The sequence below is a fragment of the Rhinoraja longicauda genome, chromosome 33 (assembly GCF_053455715.1).
Source record: "Rhinoraja longicauda isolate Sanriku21f chromosome 33, sRhiLon1.1, whole genome shotgun sequence".
Taxonomy (NCBI): Eukaryota; Metazoa; Chordata; class Chondrichthyes; order Rajiformes; family Arhynchobatidae; genus Rhinoraja; species Rhinoraja longicauda.
In genome coordinates this window covers 13,567,816-13,584,111 of record NC_135985.1, presented here as the reverse complement: position 1 = coordinate 13,584,111, position 16,296 = coordinate 13,567,816, and the positions used below count along the sequence as shown (strand labels likewise).

General features: G+C 38.7%; 1 protein-coding gene across 2 annotated transcripts in view; it reads right to left on the bottom strand.

Annotated features, from left to right (window-relative positions):
* Window positions 1-921: 921 nt before the first annotated feature.
* LOC144608887 (SHC-transforming protein 1-like) overlaps window positions 922-16,296 on the bottom strand; it is an 89,064-nt gene continuing 73,689 nt past the window's right edge. For both annotated transcript variants that reach the window (XM_078427105.1, XM_078427104.1), the window contains 7 exons: window positions 15,956-16,007; window positions 15,284-15,413; window positions 13,622-13,799; window positions 10,318-10,390; window positions 7,663-7,794; window positions 3,895-4,148; window positions 922-1,879 (listed from right to left, as the gene is read on the bottom strand). In XM_078427105.1, coding sequence (XP_078283231.1) covers window positions 1,763-1,879; window positions 3,895-4,148; window positions 7,663-7,794; window positions 10,318-10,390; window positions 13,622-13,799; window positions 15,284-15,413; window positions 15,956-16,007 — 936 coding nt within the window. In that variant the 3' untranslated portion in view covers window positions 922-1,762. The remainder of the gene's footprint in view (window positions 1,880-3,894; window positions 4,149-7,662; window positions 7,795-10,317; window positions 10,391-13,621; window positions 13,800-15,283; window positions 15,414-15,955; window positions 16,008-16,296) is intronic.

Below are 16,296 nucleotides of genomic sequence, written 5' to 3'. Positions count from 1 at the left end.
ACGTCACCCATTCCTTCTCTCCTGAGATGCTGCCTGACCTGCTGAGTTACTCCAGCATTTTGTGAAATAAATACCTTCGATTTGTACCAGCATCTGCAGTTATTTTCTTACATTACAAAATTCATTATGCCATCAAGTCTTTCATAAAGCCAGGAAAATGAAGTACAATGAAGCAGGCCCTTTGGCCCAACTTGTCCATGCTAATCAACTTGGCTTTCTGGTTTGGTCCCATTTGCCTGCATTTGGCCCATGTCGAGCACCATTTTATTTATTTCACATTGTTAGAATATTAAAGGCTTAGAACAATACAGCAGTCCACAATATCTAGACTCTATAAAACTATTTTGTTGCAGGAAATGGTGAATATTTGGAGAAAAAAAATAGGTTGCTGGGAACAAAGTGGGAAACAGGACTGATATGCACTTGAACCAGCATGGAAGAAATAGCCTATAAGTTGTAAGAAAAAATGGAAAGGGAAGATAACACAAGGAACTGTTAAGTAGCAATGAATAAAATAATCTTTTATTTTTCACAAAGGTGCATAGCGGGGCTGCACAGTTGTAATATTTACAAATGACACATTGCATTCATAATCATGCAACATTTATATTTTTCAGAATTAAAAAATACTTTATTAATTGCAGTAAACACTTGGGTGTGGATGGACTTATCATGCAATGGAAATACCTTGTATTCATTCTGTGAAGTTTGGCACGAAGCTGAACTGCCAGGCATGGATAAAAGCAATAATAAAAATTTCACAATCGTACCATGCTTTGATAAAAGGATGAAAAAGAGTCAAATTTATATTGTACTCCAGTGTTGAAACCAGCCAAAAATATTTTAAAATATTATTCTCCTATTTACTATTAATTATTCTTAATGATATATAGTGAGGAGATGCATTTATAACAAGCCATTTCCAAAATTATCTAAGATATATATTTTATCATTTACAAAAGGATGTATAACTTTGTACAGTTCTTAAAGATATTTTTCTATCTGCTTCAATTTGTTAGTATACCATGTAATTTGAAAGTGAAAAATTAAGTTCCATTAGAAATACTCAAGTTTGACTTAATATGCATAAATATATACATTCACATGTGATAAATCTTCTAACATTAGAGAACAGAAAATAGTAAAGCCCCAAGTTGGTAAAGTGCTTTATAAAGCAGGAATGGAATTGGTACTTGAAATTCAAACGGTATTGGTACAGAAAAACAATACCAAGTTCCATTCCATTTTCTAAGGGTTTTTGGATAAAATTCAGTTTCAAGGCAGTGAAATTGGTTTCAAAGAAACACTGAACCTATGTGTAGCAAAATCATTTGGGGATTTTGTTTGTAAAAAAACCATGTATATATGCAGTATTATATCTATAGAATCAAGGCACGTTTTTGTGGTCTACAGTTCGTTAGGATTGGCTTATGCTTGTTCTTGAAGCCAGTGTGCTCAGAAATAAACAATTAAACATTCACACATTGTATTAGTTACACTTCATTATTTCATGATTTATATCTCTAAAATATTATCTATTGTGTACAATGACAGTAAAGTAATTATCTATCCACTTCTAATAAATACTTAAGTCAGAAGTGCAAAGTGATCAAGACAATTGCATCTGAAAATTTTATTTCTTGAAAGAAACTGCACACAGATAGTGAATGGCTTTCCTTTAATACAGCCGAGCTTTTTAACATTCCAACAGGTGCAGTGGCTAAAACTGAAAGCAAAGTCTCTTAATTTGAAGTTTGTTCTCCTAGACGTTTTTTTTAAGATACAGTTCACTTCCCGATGAGATAATTGGCAGCTGGTTATCCACGTGGTAGCTGATCAGATGACTGACACTATCAAATAAACGGTCCTTTGTTCTCACCTTTATAAGAAATGGTGCAAACATTTAGTAAACTGAATAAAAAGTAATCTCATGCAAAATTCAATGTGCTTTAAAATTAAAAATCTTGCCTGGCAAAGACTGCAGAATACATTTCTGGGTTTAAGGTAATTAAAAACAATAAGATCAATATTATTGAACTTTAAATTAGATGTGAAAAAAACAATTGACTCAAACTGACAACTTGTTAGCTGTTGGTATGAATTATATTCAGTACAGAAATGACAATGATTAAAAACAATTAGAAACTCTCTTAGTCTTTGAGTCATACTGCATGGGAACAGGCCCTTTGACCCAACCTGTCCATGCCAACCAAGATGCCCATCTAAGCTAGTAATATTTGTTTGCATTTGATGAGTCTGGTGAGACCTTATTTGGAGTACTATGTGCAGTCCTGCTTGCCTAGGTACAGGAAGGATGTCATTAAGTTGGAATGGGCACAGAAGAGAATCATAAGGATATTACCGGAACTTAAAAGCTTGAGTTACAGGAAGAGGCTGGATAGGCTGGGACTTTTTTTCTATGGAACTTCGGAGGCTCAGAAGTTACCTTATTGAAATATATAAAACCATGAGGGGCTTGAATAAAGTCTTAGACTTTTTCCCAGATTAGTGTATTCTAAAACTAGAAGACATAGGTTTCAGGTGGGAGTGACCTCGGGGACAGCTTTTTCACTCAGTGGTCCATGTGTGGAACAATGTCTAGAAGATCCTCTAGAAGCGGATACATTCATGACTTTCAAAAGACATTTGACCAGGTACATGGATGGGAAGAGTTTAGGGGGATATGGGCCAACTACAGGCAAATGAGACAAGCCCAGACAAGTTGGGCCAAAGAGCTTATTTTCATGCTTTATAGCTTTTTGACTCTGGACCCATATCCTTCTAAAGCTTTTCACTCCATGTATTTGGCCAAATGTATTTTAAATGTTGTTATTGTACCTGCCTCTTTCACTTCCTCTGGCAGCTCGTTTCATATATGTACCACTCTGTGTAAGAAAACGTTGCCGTTCATGTTCTTATTAAATCTTTCCCCTCTAACCTTAAGACTATGCCCCTAGTTCTTCATTCCCCAACTGATCTCCCATGCACAAACCCATGCTGCCTATCCCTAATTCACCCCCATCTTTGCAAATATATATATATGTATATATATAAATAGATATCTTCCCTCTTAGAATCCCTCCATTAACTTACCTACCATAGATGGCAAGCTTACCGGTTTATAGTTCTGAGGTATTTCATTCTTAAATAAAGGTATAACATTAGCCACTCTTTAGACTTCCAGGATCTCACCTTGGCTAACGGTGATGCATAACCCTCAGCCAGGGCTCTCACAATTTCTTCTTTGGCTTCCCACACTGTTCTTGAATATACCTGATTGGGCCTAAAGGCGTCTTTCCGTGCTGTATAACTCTATGACTCTCGACTGCACCTGGAATATTGTGCATTGTTCTGGTTGCCATGCTATGGGAAGGATATGATTATGCTAAAGAAAGTCAAACATTTATAGAAATTAATCATTTAAGATTTTTATGAAGATATCTGAAGATCGTAAAGAATTTTGGGTTCCAAAATTTAAGCAAATAAATTTGGGTTTAGTGAAATGAAATATTGTGCCATAGAGCATAGGTTTTTTTTTCGACAAAAGGAACAAGGCTTGACAATTAAGCTTCTAATGTCTTTCCATAAGCTAGGGTACTGTCCAATTCACCTTTATCCCATTAGAGACATTGGACTTGTCCATGGAACTGGTATGCTACAATGCTGAGAACCATATTCTACACTTTATATCTTTGCCTTTGCTCTACCTATTATCTTGAGTTTGGCTTGATTGCATTTATGTACATTATTATCTGATTTGATTGTATAACATGCAAACAATACCTTGCTATGTGACAATAATAAACTTAAAAAAATTGAAATGCACGTGTCATTATTTTTCCTTTCAAAAAGCAGTACTTTGTCTTTAAATCTTACCATGCCTTTAAATCTTACCATGCCTTCAGGGTCCACCAGGAGTAAGTGCTTGGCTTGTCCTCCCTGCAATCCAGTCAGTACATACTGTCCTGGTGTTGTCATGCTTTCCCGCACCAGAAAGTCACCATCATTTATCAGCAACCTCTCAGCTTCCTGTCTGCTCATCCTTCCGCAATACCAGATTTCCTTCATGAGCTGCTCTCTCATGGAAGAGTGAGTCACAGGCATGGGGACCACATCTGAACTTTTGGCTGCTGAGCTGTTTTGTGCAGCTTCAGTGAATCGATACCATGGATGAATAAAGACATAAGAGAATAATGAGGCTAAGTGGTATTACACCACACACACCAAAAGCAGGTGGGGCGTGACAAAAGAGAATATCAAGTGGTAGGTGAGGAGTCAAAAAATAGTAAGTGAAAAATCAAGAAAGAAGAATAAATGTCAAATATTCAATGGAAACATGAATTCAATAAAAAAGATTATATGGCTCCTAATGGATGGAGAGTATAAAATCTTACAAAAGCGAATCCTGCACTCTCACCATATGGCTTGATGCCTTTCACAAGTAGAAATCTATCTATCTCCCTAAATATATTTAGCAGTTTTCTCTCCACTGTTTTCTGTGGCAAAAAATCCTACAAGTTCATCAACGTCTGTAAAGGTTTCTCCTTTACTCAATCTTAGCTCAGATCCTGTGACTGTGGTTATAAACATTGACATTCTTATTCAAATATTGCAAAGTAAAATGACATTGCTATATCTGAGATTAAACAAAAATTAACCATTGATTTAAGAATTAACTCATTGTCTGCACAGTTGATATTGATTTTCAAAGGGTTTAAGGAACCAATTGAATTTTTAAGTTAAAACACCAAAAGAAGCAATATTGTTCAGCACCTTTTGCTTCAACCAGTGAGGACCCAAACTTCATGAAAAATAGCTTAAAGATTGTTCCTACAATTATTAAGATTATTGCATTTTAAGATTTTAATTTTCTTCAACTCACCATTTTATGTTCAACCAGAGCACAATGCTAGGAGTTTATGAACTACTGACTGCTCAGATTAACAGAAGAATTAAGACCCATCTGTTACTTGCAGATTTTGGAACTAAATTTTAGAAATGCTCCGTTGTATTTGACCACTTCCCACCCTCCCCCACCCCAACTCAAGAACACCTGTTTAGTCACTCGCATCTATCAGAATAAACATTTAGGATAAACAAAAAGTGCACCTGAATGAGATTAAACAGTTCTATGTTGCTTTAATTTTTTTAAAGTTTGGGCATGGATTCTTTTAGATTTCAAAGATCACCTCAGAGCTGATCGGAACTGTGAGTTTCATGTGCTATTTCTTTAAAATAAGTATTCCTTTTTTGTTGATTTCATCTGTGCATTATGACAGGCTATAATCAAATAGTCAATCAACTGACTATAATCAGTTCCATATAATCACAAAGTCAAATAGAATAGACACTTAATTTGCAGATCATTTCAGATAACCGCAATGGATATCAATTATTATTTCAGGAAAACTCATCCTGTAGAATACAGGCTACAGTAGATATAATTTGCATTGTACAGTATGTCTTCTGGCTGTTATACTCTATTTTCATACTAATGAAACAAAACAACATCACTGCAGCATCTATAGCTTGAAATCAGAAATGGCTGCTTCTCAACCTGGAGGTTTCAGCAAATCCTTGCTTGTAAACGAGATGCTTCATATGCACTGTCCAGATGATCTAATTTCATGTCTTAATTTCCATCTGGACTCTGCAGACCAAGGGTTCTATTAACATGCAGTTTACTTGAAATGTGATAGCCTCTTCCTGTGGGAATCACAAGAACAAACCACAGATGGGCCACTACTAACAAAGCTGATGAATTTTCTACATGGCATTCATCTTTATAACTATTGTTCATTCTTCTGGTAATTACAATCCCATTCTTTATTGCACATTTCAACAGAATTTTAAGACGCTTGAAGTATGCACATATCCACATTTATCACTGAATGCTTCTGCACAAAATAGAAAATAATGATAAGATTATTAATAATGTGTAATTTGTATCATGCATGAATGTCATTTTGCTAGAATGGGTTGGAAATATATTAATTATCAGTTCCATGGAGGCCTGAATGGCCTGTTTCTGTTCTGCATATTTCTATGATTTTCTGACTCAATGCCCTGACCAACGAAGGCAAGTACGCCATATACTGTGTTTATTACCTTATCTCTCTGCATGGCATACTTCCGGGGATCCATGGACTTGACCCTCTCTAGCAAAATGGCATTCATGCATGATACAAATGACTCTCCAGTGCTGGGAAAAAAGACTGTAACCACCACCTTGTCTCTGTCTCTCATGATGTTACGCACCTATGAGGTCACCCTCAACTTCCTACGTTCAAATCAAAACAGCTCCAGCATATTCAACCTCTTCTTGTGACTTAAACACAGTCCCAGTAAAAATCCTTGTGAATCTTCTCTACACCCTTTTCAACTTAATGATATTCCTCTGATAGCTGGGCAACCAGAATTGCACACAGTGCTCTTAGTATGGATTTGCCAACAACTTGTATAGAACATAGAGCAGCAGGCATGGGAATGGGTCCTTTGGCCTACATGTTTGTGTCAAACATGATGCCAAGTGAAATTGATCTCATCTGGCTGTACATAATACATATCCCTCTATTCCCTCCACTTCCATGTGCCTATCTAAAAGCCTCTTAAATGCCACTATTGTATCTGCTCAGAGTTATAGCTGTAACACGATGTCCCAATTCCGGTGCTCATTGGTGAGGCCACATTTAGAATACTGTGTTCAGTTTCGGTCACTATGTTATAAGATGTTGTCAAGCTTCGAAAGGTGCAGAGAAGATTTACGAGAATGTTGCCAGGACTCGAGGGCTTAAGCTATAGGGAGTGGTTGAGCAGGGTCGGACTTTATTCCTTGGAGTGCAGGAGGATGAGGGTTGATCTTTTAGAGATGTACAAATTCATAGGCACAGTAGATCGGGTAAAAGCACAGTTTTTTTGGCCTACAGTAGGGGAATTGAAAACCAGAGAACATGGGGTTGAGGGGGGAAACATTTAATAGGAGCCTGAGGGGTAACAGTTTTTTGCACAAAGGGTGGTGGGTATATGGAACAAGCTGCCAGAGGAGGTAGTGTTTAAGAAACATTTAGATAGGTATATGGATAAGATTGGTTTAGAGGAATATGGGCCAAACGTATGCAGTTGGGACGAGTGTAGATGGGGCATGGTTGTTGGAGCAGGCTGAAGGGCCTGTTTCCACACCGTATGTCGCTGTAGATTCAATCCCTGTTACATACTCGACTCAGTCTTTCTTTACATTGGGCAGGATCGTAGGACAGGAGGCAAATCTACTCCCACTTCTCTCCAAAGAAGGAAGTTTTTTGCAAATAAAAAATCAGTGCAAATGTCAAGAACGGAGTAAAGAACATTAACCGGAGAACAGTATTTCTGAATAATTCTTGATGTGCTGAAATGTAGTGTATCTGAATCTCTTGATTGTATATAAGAAAGAACAAGCTTTTGGTGTCAACTTCTCAGACACTGCAGCAGTGCTTGAATGTGAGAAATGGACAGAAAGAAGTAATTGAACTAAATGTCTTTCATTTTTTACATTTTCTGAATTCAGCTTCAACATTGCTTTAGGCATACAACAAAGTAAGATACTTCCAAAATAGTGGCTGTGTGGAAGTAAACTTAATTTCTGTAATGAAGATAAAGACCATGTTGATTTATAAATAAACTTACTTTTATTATACCCATCTTTGTGTATATCAGCAGGTACCTGTCCAGACACTCCTATCATGGTGGAAGGGTGGGGATTCTGAGTGTTCATGTAAGATGGATCGTCAAAAAGATCAGATGGGCTGATGGCTTTGCCTAGAAGAACACTTAATTAGTGAAAGTCTAATTGATCAGCAATCTAAAACTATTAATTATACATGTAAGTTGTGCTTGAGAAAATTGCAAATTTGGATACTATGTTTCGGTTTCAAACAAGGAGCAAGTTTAAGACAGTCACTAAAATCTATATGATAAATTGTTATTCAAATCTATCCGATAAATATGGACGTTCTTATAACATTTCTATTCCAGTAAATCTCCAACCAGATCAGGTATCACAAAATGCTGGAGTAACTCAGCGGGTCAGGCAGTATCTCAGGAGAGAAGGAATGGGTGACCATTCCAACCAGATCAGAGTTGGAGAGATCTACCAGTATAATGCAGGATAAAAAACTTTATGTCCGATATGTACCATCACAGCTCACATCTCCATAAACAGAACACAAAAAAACAACTAAACACAAAGGTTTTAAATGCAGAATTGGATGAATGCAATTACAGCAACTTCCATTTATATTTAACGATGCAAAAAAAAACGGAATATGTTTCCCAGGAGTATTTTGAAACCAAAGATTTTGTTCTGAACAGCATAGGGGGCAAAGGCAGAATCTAGAGTTTATTTTAAAGGAGTATCTTGAAAGATTATAGAACTATTGTCATAGAGCTATATAGCGTGGAAACAGGCCCTTTGGCCCTGCCTCCATGTCGACTGTTAGTATTCTGGGTTAGTCCCATTAGCTCTCCGAGCACTTCCACTCAATATTTGTCCAAATGTCTTTTGCAAGTTGTAATTGTATCGCTTCTGTAGATTCCTCTGGTAGCTCATTCCAAAGATGGACCACCCTCTAAGTAAAAAATTGCCCCGGAATTCCTTCTTAAAATTGAGATTAATGGGAATCCTGATGGAAGTATATAGAATTTGGGAGGTATACATGGGGGCAGAGAGAATCTTTTTTTCCAGGGAGAAAATGTGGAAGCCTGTAGGGCATAGGTTTACGATCGGGGGGAGAGTCGAAAGGAGATCTGTGGGACATGTAGTTTTTTTTCCCCCAGAGAAAGTGGTAGGTGCCGAAATCTGCTTCCAGGTGTGATGGTGGAAGCAAATAGGATTGTGGTGTTTGAGAGGCTTTTAGATAGGCACATGATTATGCAGGGAATGGAGGGACACGGATCACTTGCAAGTAGAGGAGATTAGTTTAGTTTTGCATCGCCTGTCACAGACATTATGGGTTGAAAGATCTGTTTTCCTGCTGTACCTTTCTATGATCTATGTTAAATCTTACGCCTGACATGTATGCCCTCTAGTTTTAGAATCCTCTACTCTCTACAAAATCACAAGGAGCATGAATAAAGAGAACACAGTCTTTTTCCCAAAGAGTAAGATTCTAAAAATGAAGGGCATAGGCTTAGGCTGACAGGGGAGAGATTGAACATAGAACAGTACAGCACAGGAGCAGCCCTTCGGCCCACAATGTCTGTGCCAAACATGATGCCAAGTTAAACAAATCTCTTCTGCCAGCGGGTGATAAATGCAAATAAATCCAGTCTCTCAGAATCTCCCCAGGTAACTTCCCCATCACTGATGTAAGGCTCGTCCAAATTGATAGAGGTTTTTCCAGTACACTTCTTACTCATGCCTTTTTTTATGGTGGAATAGTTTTGGGGAGAGCCAGGTGCTAAGTCACATGCTTCAGAATATGCAGCATTTTACCTGGTCTTATAGTCAGATGACTTGTGCTTGGTCCTGTCAAGTTCTGGTTAGTGGTGACCCCAAGAATGTGTATAGTATAGGACTCAATGATATCTTGGGCTCAATGATATCTTAGTGACTCTGGATTGCTTTTCCAGTAAGTCTATGGTACCCATGGCAGTCTGCTGTTGTTTGAAATAGTAGATACTTATGAAATGAGACTGGGTGTAAAAGATAACTTTTATCCCCCCTGTTTTATTCTTGTTTCATGATGCAGAAAACTGTAGGAAAACGTCGAGTTATTTCAGGCCATCAATGGATGAGACCTGATAACAGGGCAGGTGTGACAGCTGCAAGCCCAGACCAAGGATGCTAGGCAATTTGGAAAGTGTTAGGTGCTCAGAGGAGGTGTCCTGGGCAACAGGGAAAGCTAATATTGAATAAGTAAACCGATCACTGGAAGGTCAGTGAAGACTACTGTGCAGTTGATTTCAAATTCGGGGTAAAGCAAAGTTGTTTCATCAGGAAGCTATGAAGATATTTAATAGTATTCCCAAGTTATCAACTTAGACATAGTGGTAAAGCTGAACCAATCCTAATATTCACAATTGTGCTCGAGTCAGAGAAAGTAGACACCTTTGTGAAAGCTCAGGTAGAAACTGATCATGATAGAAACAGCAGGCTAAGATATCAGGCACTATATATCATTCAATTACTATTTACAAATTGCATTCCAATAGAAACAGAAAAGTGCAATTTTTAATCAGACAACATCGTATTTATACAACCTGTAATCAATCAAAGATGATTCTGATATAAATACATTCTATAATTTTGACAGAATTGAAATCTGTGAATTTGTGACATACCTGGCACAGCGAAAGTGTCTTTGTGCGGATTGGAATAATTTTCATAAATGATGACTGGTGATGGGTTAGCAGTCTGTAAAGCAATGCACTCAACATCAAGAGAATGGCCTGGTATTACAACAGAAATATAATAAATAAAAATACTTTATACATGGAAACATCATTAAAATTCATTCTGCCCAGGGTGGCATGGTAAACAATTGGTGATCAGTGCGCCAATGATTGTTTTACTTATGCTCGCCATAAGAAAATCGAATGTTCACTGAAGCTTGGGGTATTTGGTCACTACCAAAAATAACTTGCACACCCTCCAGCACAGCAGCATTGCAGAGCATACAAATGAAAATAAAATATAAAGTCCAAAATTGCTCACTGCTTCTGGGTTGGATAAATGTGGGGGAGGTTGGGCTAGTCAGAAGTCCAAACAAGGACTAGTGGTGAGGAAGTGGTGCTGGTGGAGGGAAGGTAAGATTTTGGGGTAAAGTGTCATCATTTGATGATTGAAGGGTTGGAGTGTTTGTCAAGGATTATAAACTTAGAGGTGTGTGCAAGGGCTAATAGAGTTTGGGAAGGTGTGGGTGGTAGTATAAAGAAAGAACTTTACCCTTTCTCAGAGGGAAGGGTGATCTGTAGCAGAACAATAGGAAATGGACTTTTAAAAGGACATGATTTTGAAGGAAAGACCTTGTGGGCTCTGTCCTACTAAAATCTGAAGTCCTTATCTCAATCAAGATCTTGAGCAATCAGAACTGGCCTGGGTAGATGCAGTCAAGCAATACATCATTAGTGCATCATAAACAACTAAATGTGAGTCTGGGAGCAATCTCTGAAACATATTTTGCCCAATGCCCAATCCATGTCCAATGTGTCAACATATACAACTTATGTGCCAACAAACAAAGTATTAATCTGATCAACCTGTCATGTAACATCTAGGACACTGACTTAAATTTCCATGATGCCTGAATATATGTAATATTGTAACACCACTACTACAATTTTTACTTGGTGCCAGTGATCCTCCCAATACATGATTATCTTCACACGGGGAACTGGATCAAGGTCTAACATATTAAAACAGACATCAACAAATAGATAGTTAATGAAATCATGCTGCTAGTGCTGGTGCTCTATGCCAAACTTATTTTTCCTTAGAAACCACCAGATTTCTTCATCTTTTGTTATTTGTTCCACACTTCTACATAATTTGCACTACATTGATCACCCTGACAATAACAACATTTTTGTCAGGATGCTAATCATTCACTACAGCTCAGCCTTTAACACCATAACACTGAATAAGCTTATTTCTAAACTCTTTGGAAGCTTCATCAGTAACTGGCTTCTGGACTTCCTGATGTCTAACCTCAGTCAGTTAGAATTTATCTTCACATTTCCTTCATCCTAACTCTCGATATTGGTGCTCCGTGAGGCTGTGTGCTCAATGCCTTGCTCTACTCATGGTACACCCATGACTGTGTGGCCAAATATAGCGCCAACTCGATCTTTAAGTTCACAGATAAAACCACTATTGTCGGCCAGAGTAACAACAAAAATGAGATGGAGAATGGGAAAGAGATCAACAAACTAGCCCTTAATGTCAGCAAGACAAGAGATGGTTGTAGACCTAAGGAAGTGTGGTGATAAACACAACCCTGTTCTCAACGGAGCTGCTGGAGAGATGATGCACAGCTTCAATTTCCTAGGCATCAATATCACTAACTTGGACCCTTCACACTGATACAACGATCAAGGAAGTGTAAGAAAATAACTGCAGATGCTGGTACAAATCGAAGGTATTTGTTCACAAAATGCTGGAGTAACTCAGCAGGTCAGGCAGCATCTCAGGAGAGAAGGAATGGGTGACGTTTCGGGTCGAGACCCTTCTTCAGACTGATGTCAGGGGGGTGGAACAAAGGAAGGATATAGGTGGAGACAGGAAGATAGAGGGAGAACTGGGAAGGGGGAGGGGAATAGAGGAACAGAGGAACTATCTAAAGTTGGAGAAGTCAATGTTCATACCACTGGGCTGCAAGCTGCCCAAGCGAAATATGAGGTGCTGTTCCTCCAATTTCCAGTGGGCCTCACTATGGCACTGGAGGAGGCCCATCACAGAAAGGTCAGACTGGGAGTGGGAGGGGGAGTTGAAGTGCTCAGCCACCGGGAGATCAGGTTGGTTAAAGCGGACTGAGCGATGGTGTTGAGCGAAACGATCGCCGAGCCTGCGTTTGGATTCGCCGATGTAAAGAAGTTGACATCTAGAGCAGCGGATACAATAGATGAGGTTGGAGGAGGTGCAGGTGAACCTCTGTCTCACCTGGAAAGACTGTTTGGGTCCTTGGATGGAGTTGAGGGGGGAGGTAAAGGGACCGGTGTTGCATCTCGTGCGGTTGCTGGGGAAAGTGCCCGGGGATGGGGTGGTTTGGGTAGGAAGGGACGAGTGGCATCAGCGTATTTAAGTTCTTAGGCATTTGAGAAGATTCAGCATGCCCATGAGGATTCTCTCGAACTTCTACTGATGCGCTATAGGAAGTATTCTGACAGGATACACATCAGCCTGGTGTGGCAACTGCACTGCTCTTGACTCTAAGCCCACAGAGAATGGTGAATACAGCCCAATGCATCATTGGCCCATCACATCCTAGCCCATCTTCACCGTGCCTTGCATCAAGAAGGCTGAAAGTATCGCCAAGAATGCCTTCCACCTTGGCCATTCCATTTTCTCTATTTTACCTTCTGGGAGAAGTTAGAGGATCTTGAAATCCTGGACACCCAGATTTAAGAACAGCTTCTTCCCCATTGCAACCCCACTGGATTCCTAAACCAATTACCTCTTTCATCCTCTTTACTCAGAGGCTCTGCTGCATACTCTTGCTCGTAACTCTACCTGATTCAGTTATTCTGTTATTGAACTTACAAATTTTTACTACTTCAGATTGCACTACAATCTTTGCACTATTCTGTTGCTTTGCATTTGTCATTGTATTTATTGTTGTATTGATCATGCATATTGTGTTGTCCATGTACTTCATGTAAAAAAAGGAATTTCATTGCATGGTGTATATGACAATAAACTAATCTGAATCTGACATGATTTAAATGTTAACAATGTTTTCCTGTGTGGACCTTGTCTCTTCAGTAGGATTTCCTAACATACAAATAAATCTATACAGATTGCAAAATCTTTCAAATGTTTTTCCATTGATCCGTAAAAATAATTATGACTCTTAAAATAAGTGTTTAATTCGTGAATGGCTGGTTCTCACATTGAAATATTAGTAAAAATTGTTTCTATTATGCTAACCTGTGAAATGTTTCCATCCTTAATCATTTGATTACTAATAGTCTGGATCACCGATTCTTCATTTACTCTTGCATTCTGCAGTCTTGCAGGAGAGGCCAGTTTACCTGGGATTTCATTGCAGTATCCATGGTTCTGATCTTCATTCGCCACATTCCATAAGGCCAAGCCTACTGTTTTGCTGCATGAAATCAGGAAAGTATTATGTAAACAATTTCTCATCTCTGTTATCTTAAAAGTACTCAACGGTAATGTTTGCTTTGAAGTATTTATTGAGAACAGTGCATCAGCTGGTGTGTTGGGCAGAGGAAGGTGTGCATACTTGTATACACTGGAATTTAGAAGGATGAGAGGAGATCTTATCGAAACGTATAGGATTATTAAGGGATTGGACACGTTAGAGGCAGGAAACATGTTCCCAATGTTGGGGGAGTCCAGAACAAGGGGCCACAGTTTAAGAATAAGGGGTAGGCCATTTAGAACTGAGATGAGGAAAAACTTTTTCAGTCAGAGAGTTGTGAATCTGTGGAATTCTCTGCCTCAGAAGGCAGTGGAGGCCAATTCTCTGAATGCATTCAAGAGAGAGCTAGATAGAGCTCTTAAGGATAGCGGAGTCAGGGGGTATGGGGAGAAGGCAGGAACGGGGTACTGATTGAGAATGATCAGCCATGATCACATTGAATGGTGGTGCTGGCTCAAAGGGCCGAATGGCCTCCTCCTGCATCTATTGTCTATTGTCTATAACTCAACACTGTCTTTTGTGCCAAAAGCAAACTAGGTCAATTTGTTGAGAAATCTGAGGGTCTTTAGTAACAACAACATCATCAATCAAAGATGAAATTAATCTGGAATAAAAATGGAAAATGCTGAAAATGTTGAGCACATTTACACAGAAGCTGCCTACCAGGCAAGTGGGACAATTCTAATCTAACCCTAACCTTTGTACTCTCCATACCATCCCATTTGCTTTTTCACTTTCGCAAATTCTAATGAAAGGTCTTTGACGTGTAAAGTTAATTCTGTTTCACTTTTCACAGACACTGCTCCTGCTCAGTGTTCCCATATTTTCTGCTTTTATTTGAGAAACCTCAGCAATGTCTCCCAATAAATGAAGGTGATTTCTATGGAACAAATCAATCATGAAATCAATAACAATCACCAAAGCAGTGCAAAAAGGACATAAAATGCTGGAGTAACTCAGCGGGTCAGGCAGCATCTCTGGAGAACATGGATAGATGACGTATTGAGTCGGGACCCTTCTTCAGATTGGAGTCTAAGGATGCAGGTAATATAACAATGTTTAAAAAACATTTGGGGACAGGTACACAGATAGCATAGGTTTAGATGGATATGGACCAAACGCAGGCAGGTGGGCAAGTGGTCTGCATGGTCAAGTTGGACTGATGGGCCTGTTTCCAAGCTGTATGACTCTAAACGTGACCCGAAACATCACCTCCAGAAATGCTGTCGGACCCATTGAGTTACTCCAGCACTTTGTGTTCTTTTATGTAAACCAGCATCTGCAGTTTTTTGTTTCCACTAGAGCAGTGCAATCATCAATCTTGATTCACAGGAGAGTTACCCAATCATCTCTACATTGGTTGGCTGCAGCATTATACCACAACAGCCATTGTGCCTGTATGATGGAAACTTGAGGGGACTCACCTCTCATCATTAGGTTTAATGGCTGGCTGTGGGTTCTTCAGGTATTGTTTAAAGCGAAGTTCAAATGCTTGTCCTATGCTGTTAATAACACATTGGGCCAAATCATCAAAACACTCCAAAATATGACATGCTAAAAGAGAATGCAAGAAAAACAAGTTTAATTTTCATTGCTTGTGAAATGATTGTTGAACAAGGTTTAAAAAGTTACAAAAAAATTCTGGCATTCATTTTACATAACCGATGCACTCATTGGTACTGCATTTTTAACACTACATTTTAAATAATAACGTTAATGTACTAATTATCTAATTATGGAGCAGGAGTACTAATTTGTTCACAATATTTATTTCTGCATTCAAGGTTATGATAGAGAATAAAGATCATGAAATAATTTAGTCTATCGTGGTCAAAGACCAAGACTGCAAGTAGTTCATGATGGTATACACCTGTACGGCATCATGCAGTTTACAGTCTGCATTTCTGGTGATATTTGTGCTTCTTTCTTAGTGCTAGAAACTAACATTGCATGTTTGAAACTGCTGAATTTGACAGCCAATGCTCCAAGGAGAATGGCCTTCAATTCAGTTCAATAGCCATGGTCAGTACAACAACATTTACAGTAGGAATGCAGAATGCAAATTAAATTGCTGTTAATCCAAAACAAACTGTTACCTCTTTGATTCACTGGGTCTTTGGCTACATAAGCAACATAATTGCTTGTGTCCTGAAATATAAGTGAGTCAACAGTTAGAACTCAAGGCACAAAGTCCATTACGATTTGAACTACTACATTTGAATGTTGGAAAATAACTGTAGATGCTGGTTCAAATTGAAGGTAGACACAAAACGCTGGAGAAGGGTCTCGACCCGAAACATCACCCATTCCTTCTCTCCTGAGATGCTGCCTGACCTGCTGAGTTACTCCAGCATTTTGTGACTACATTGGAAACTTATCATCAAAAAATGATGATGCTGAATAGTCAATATATTAAAAATAAGGAGTTCAAATCCAC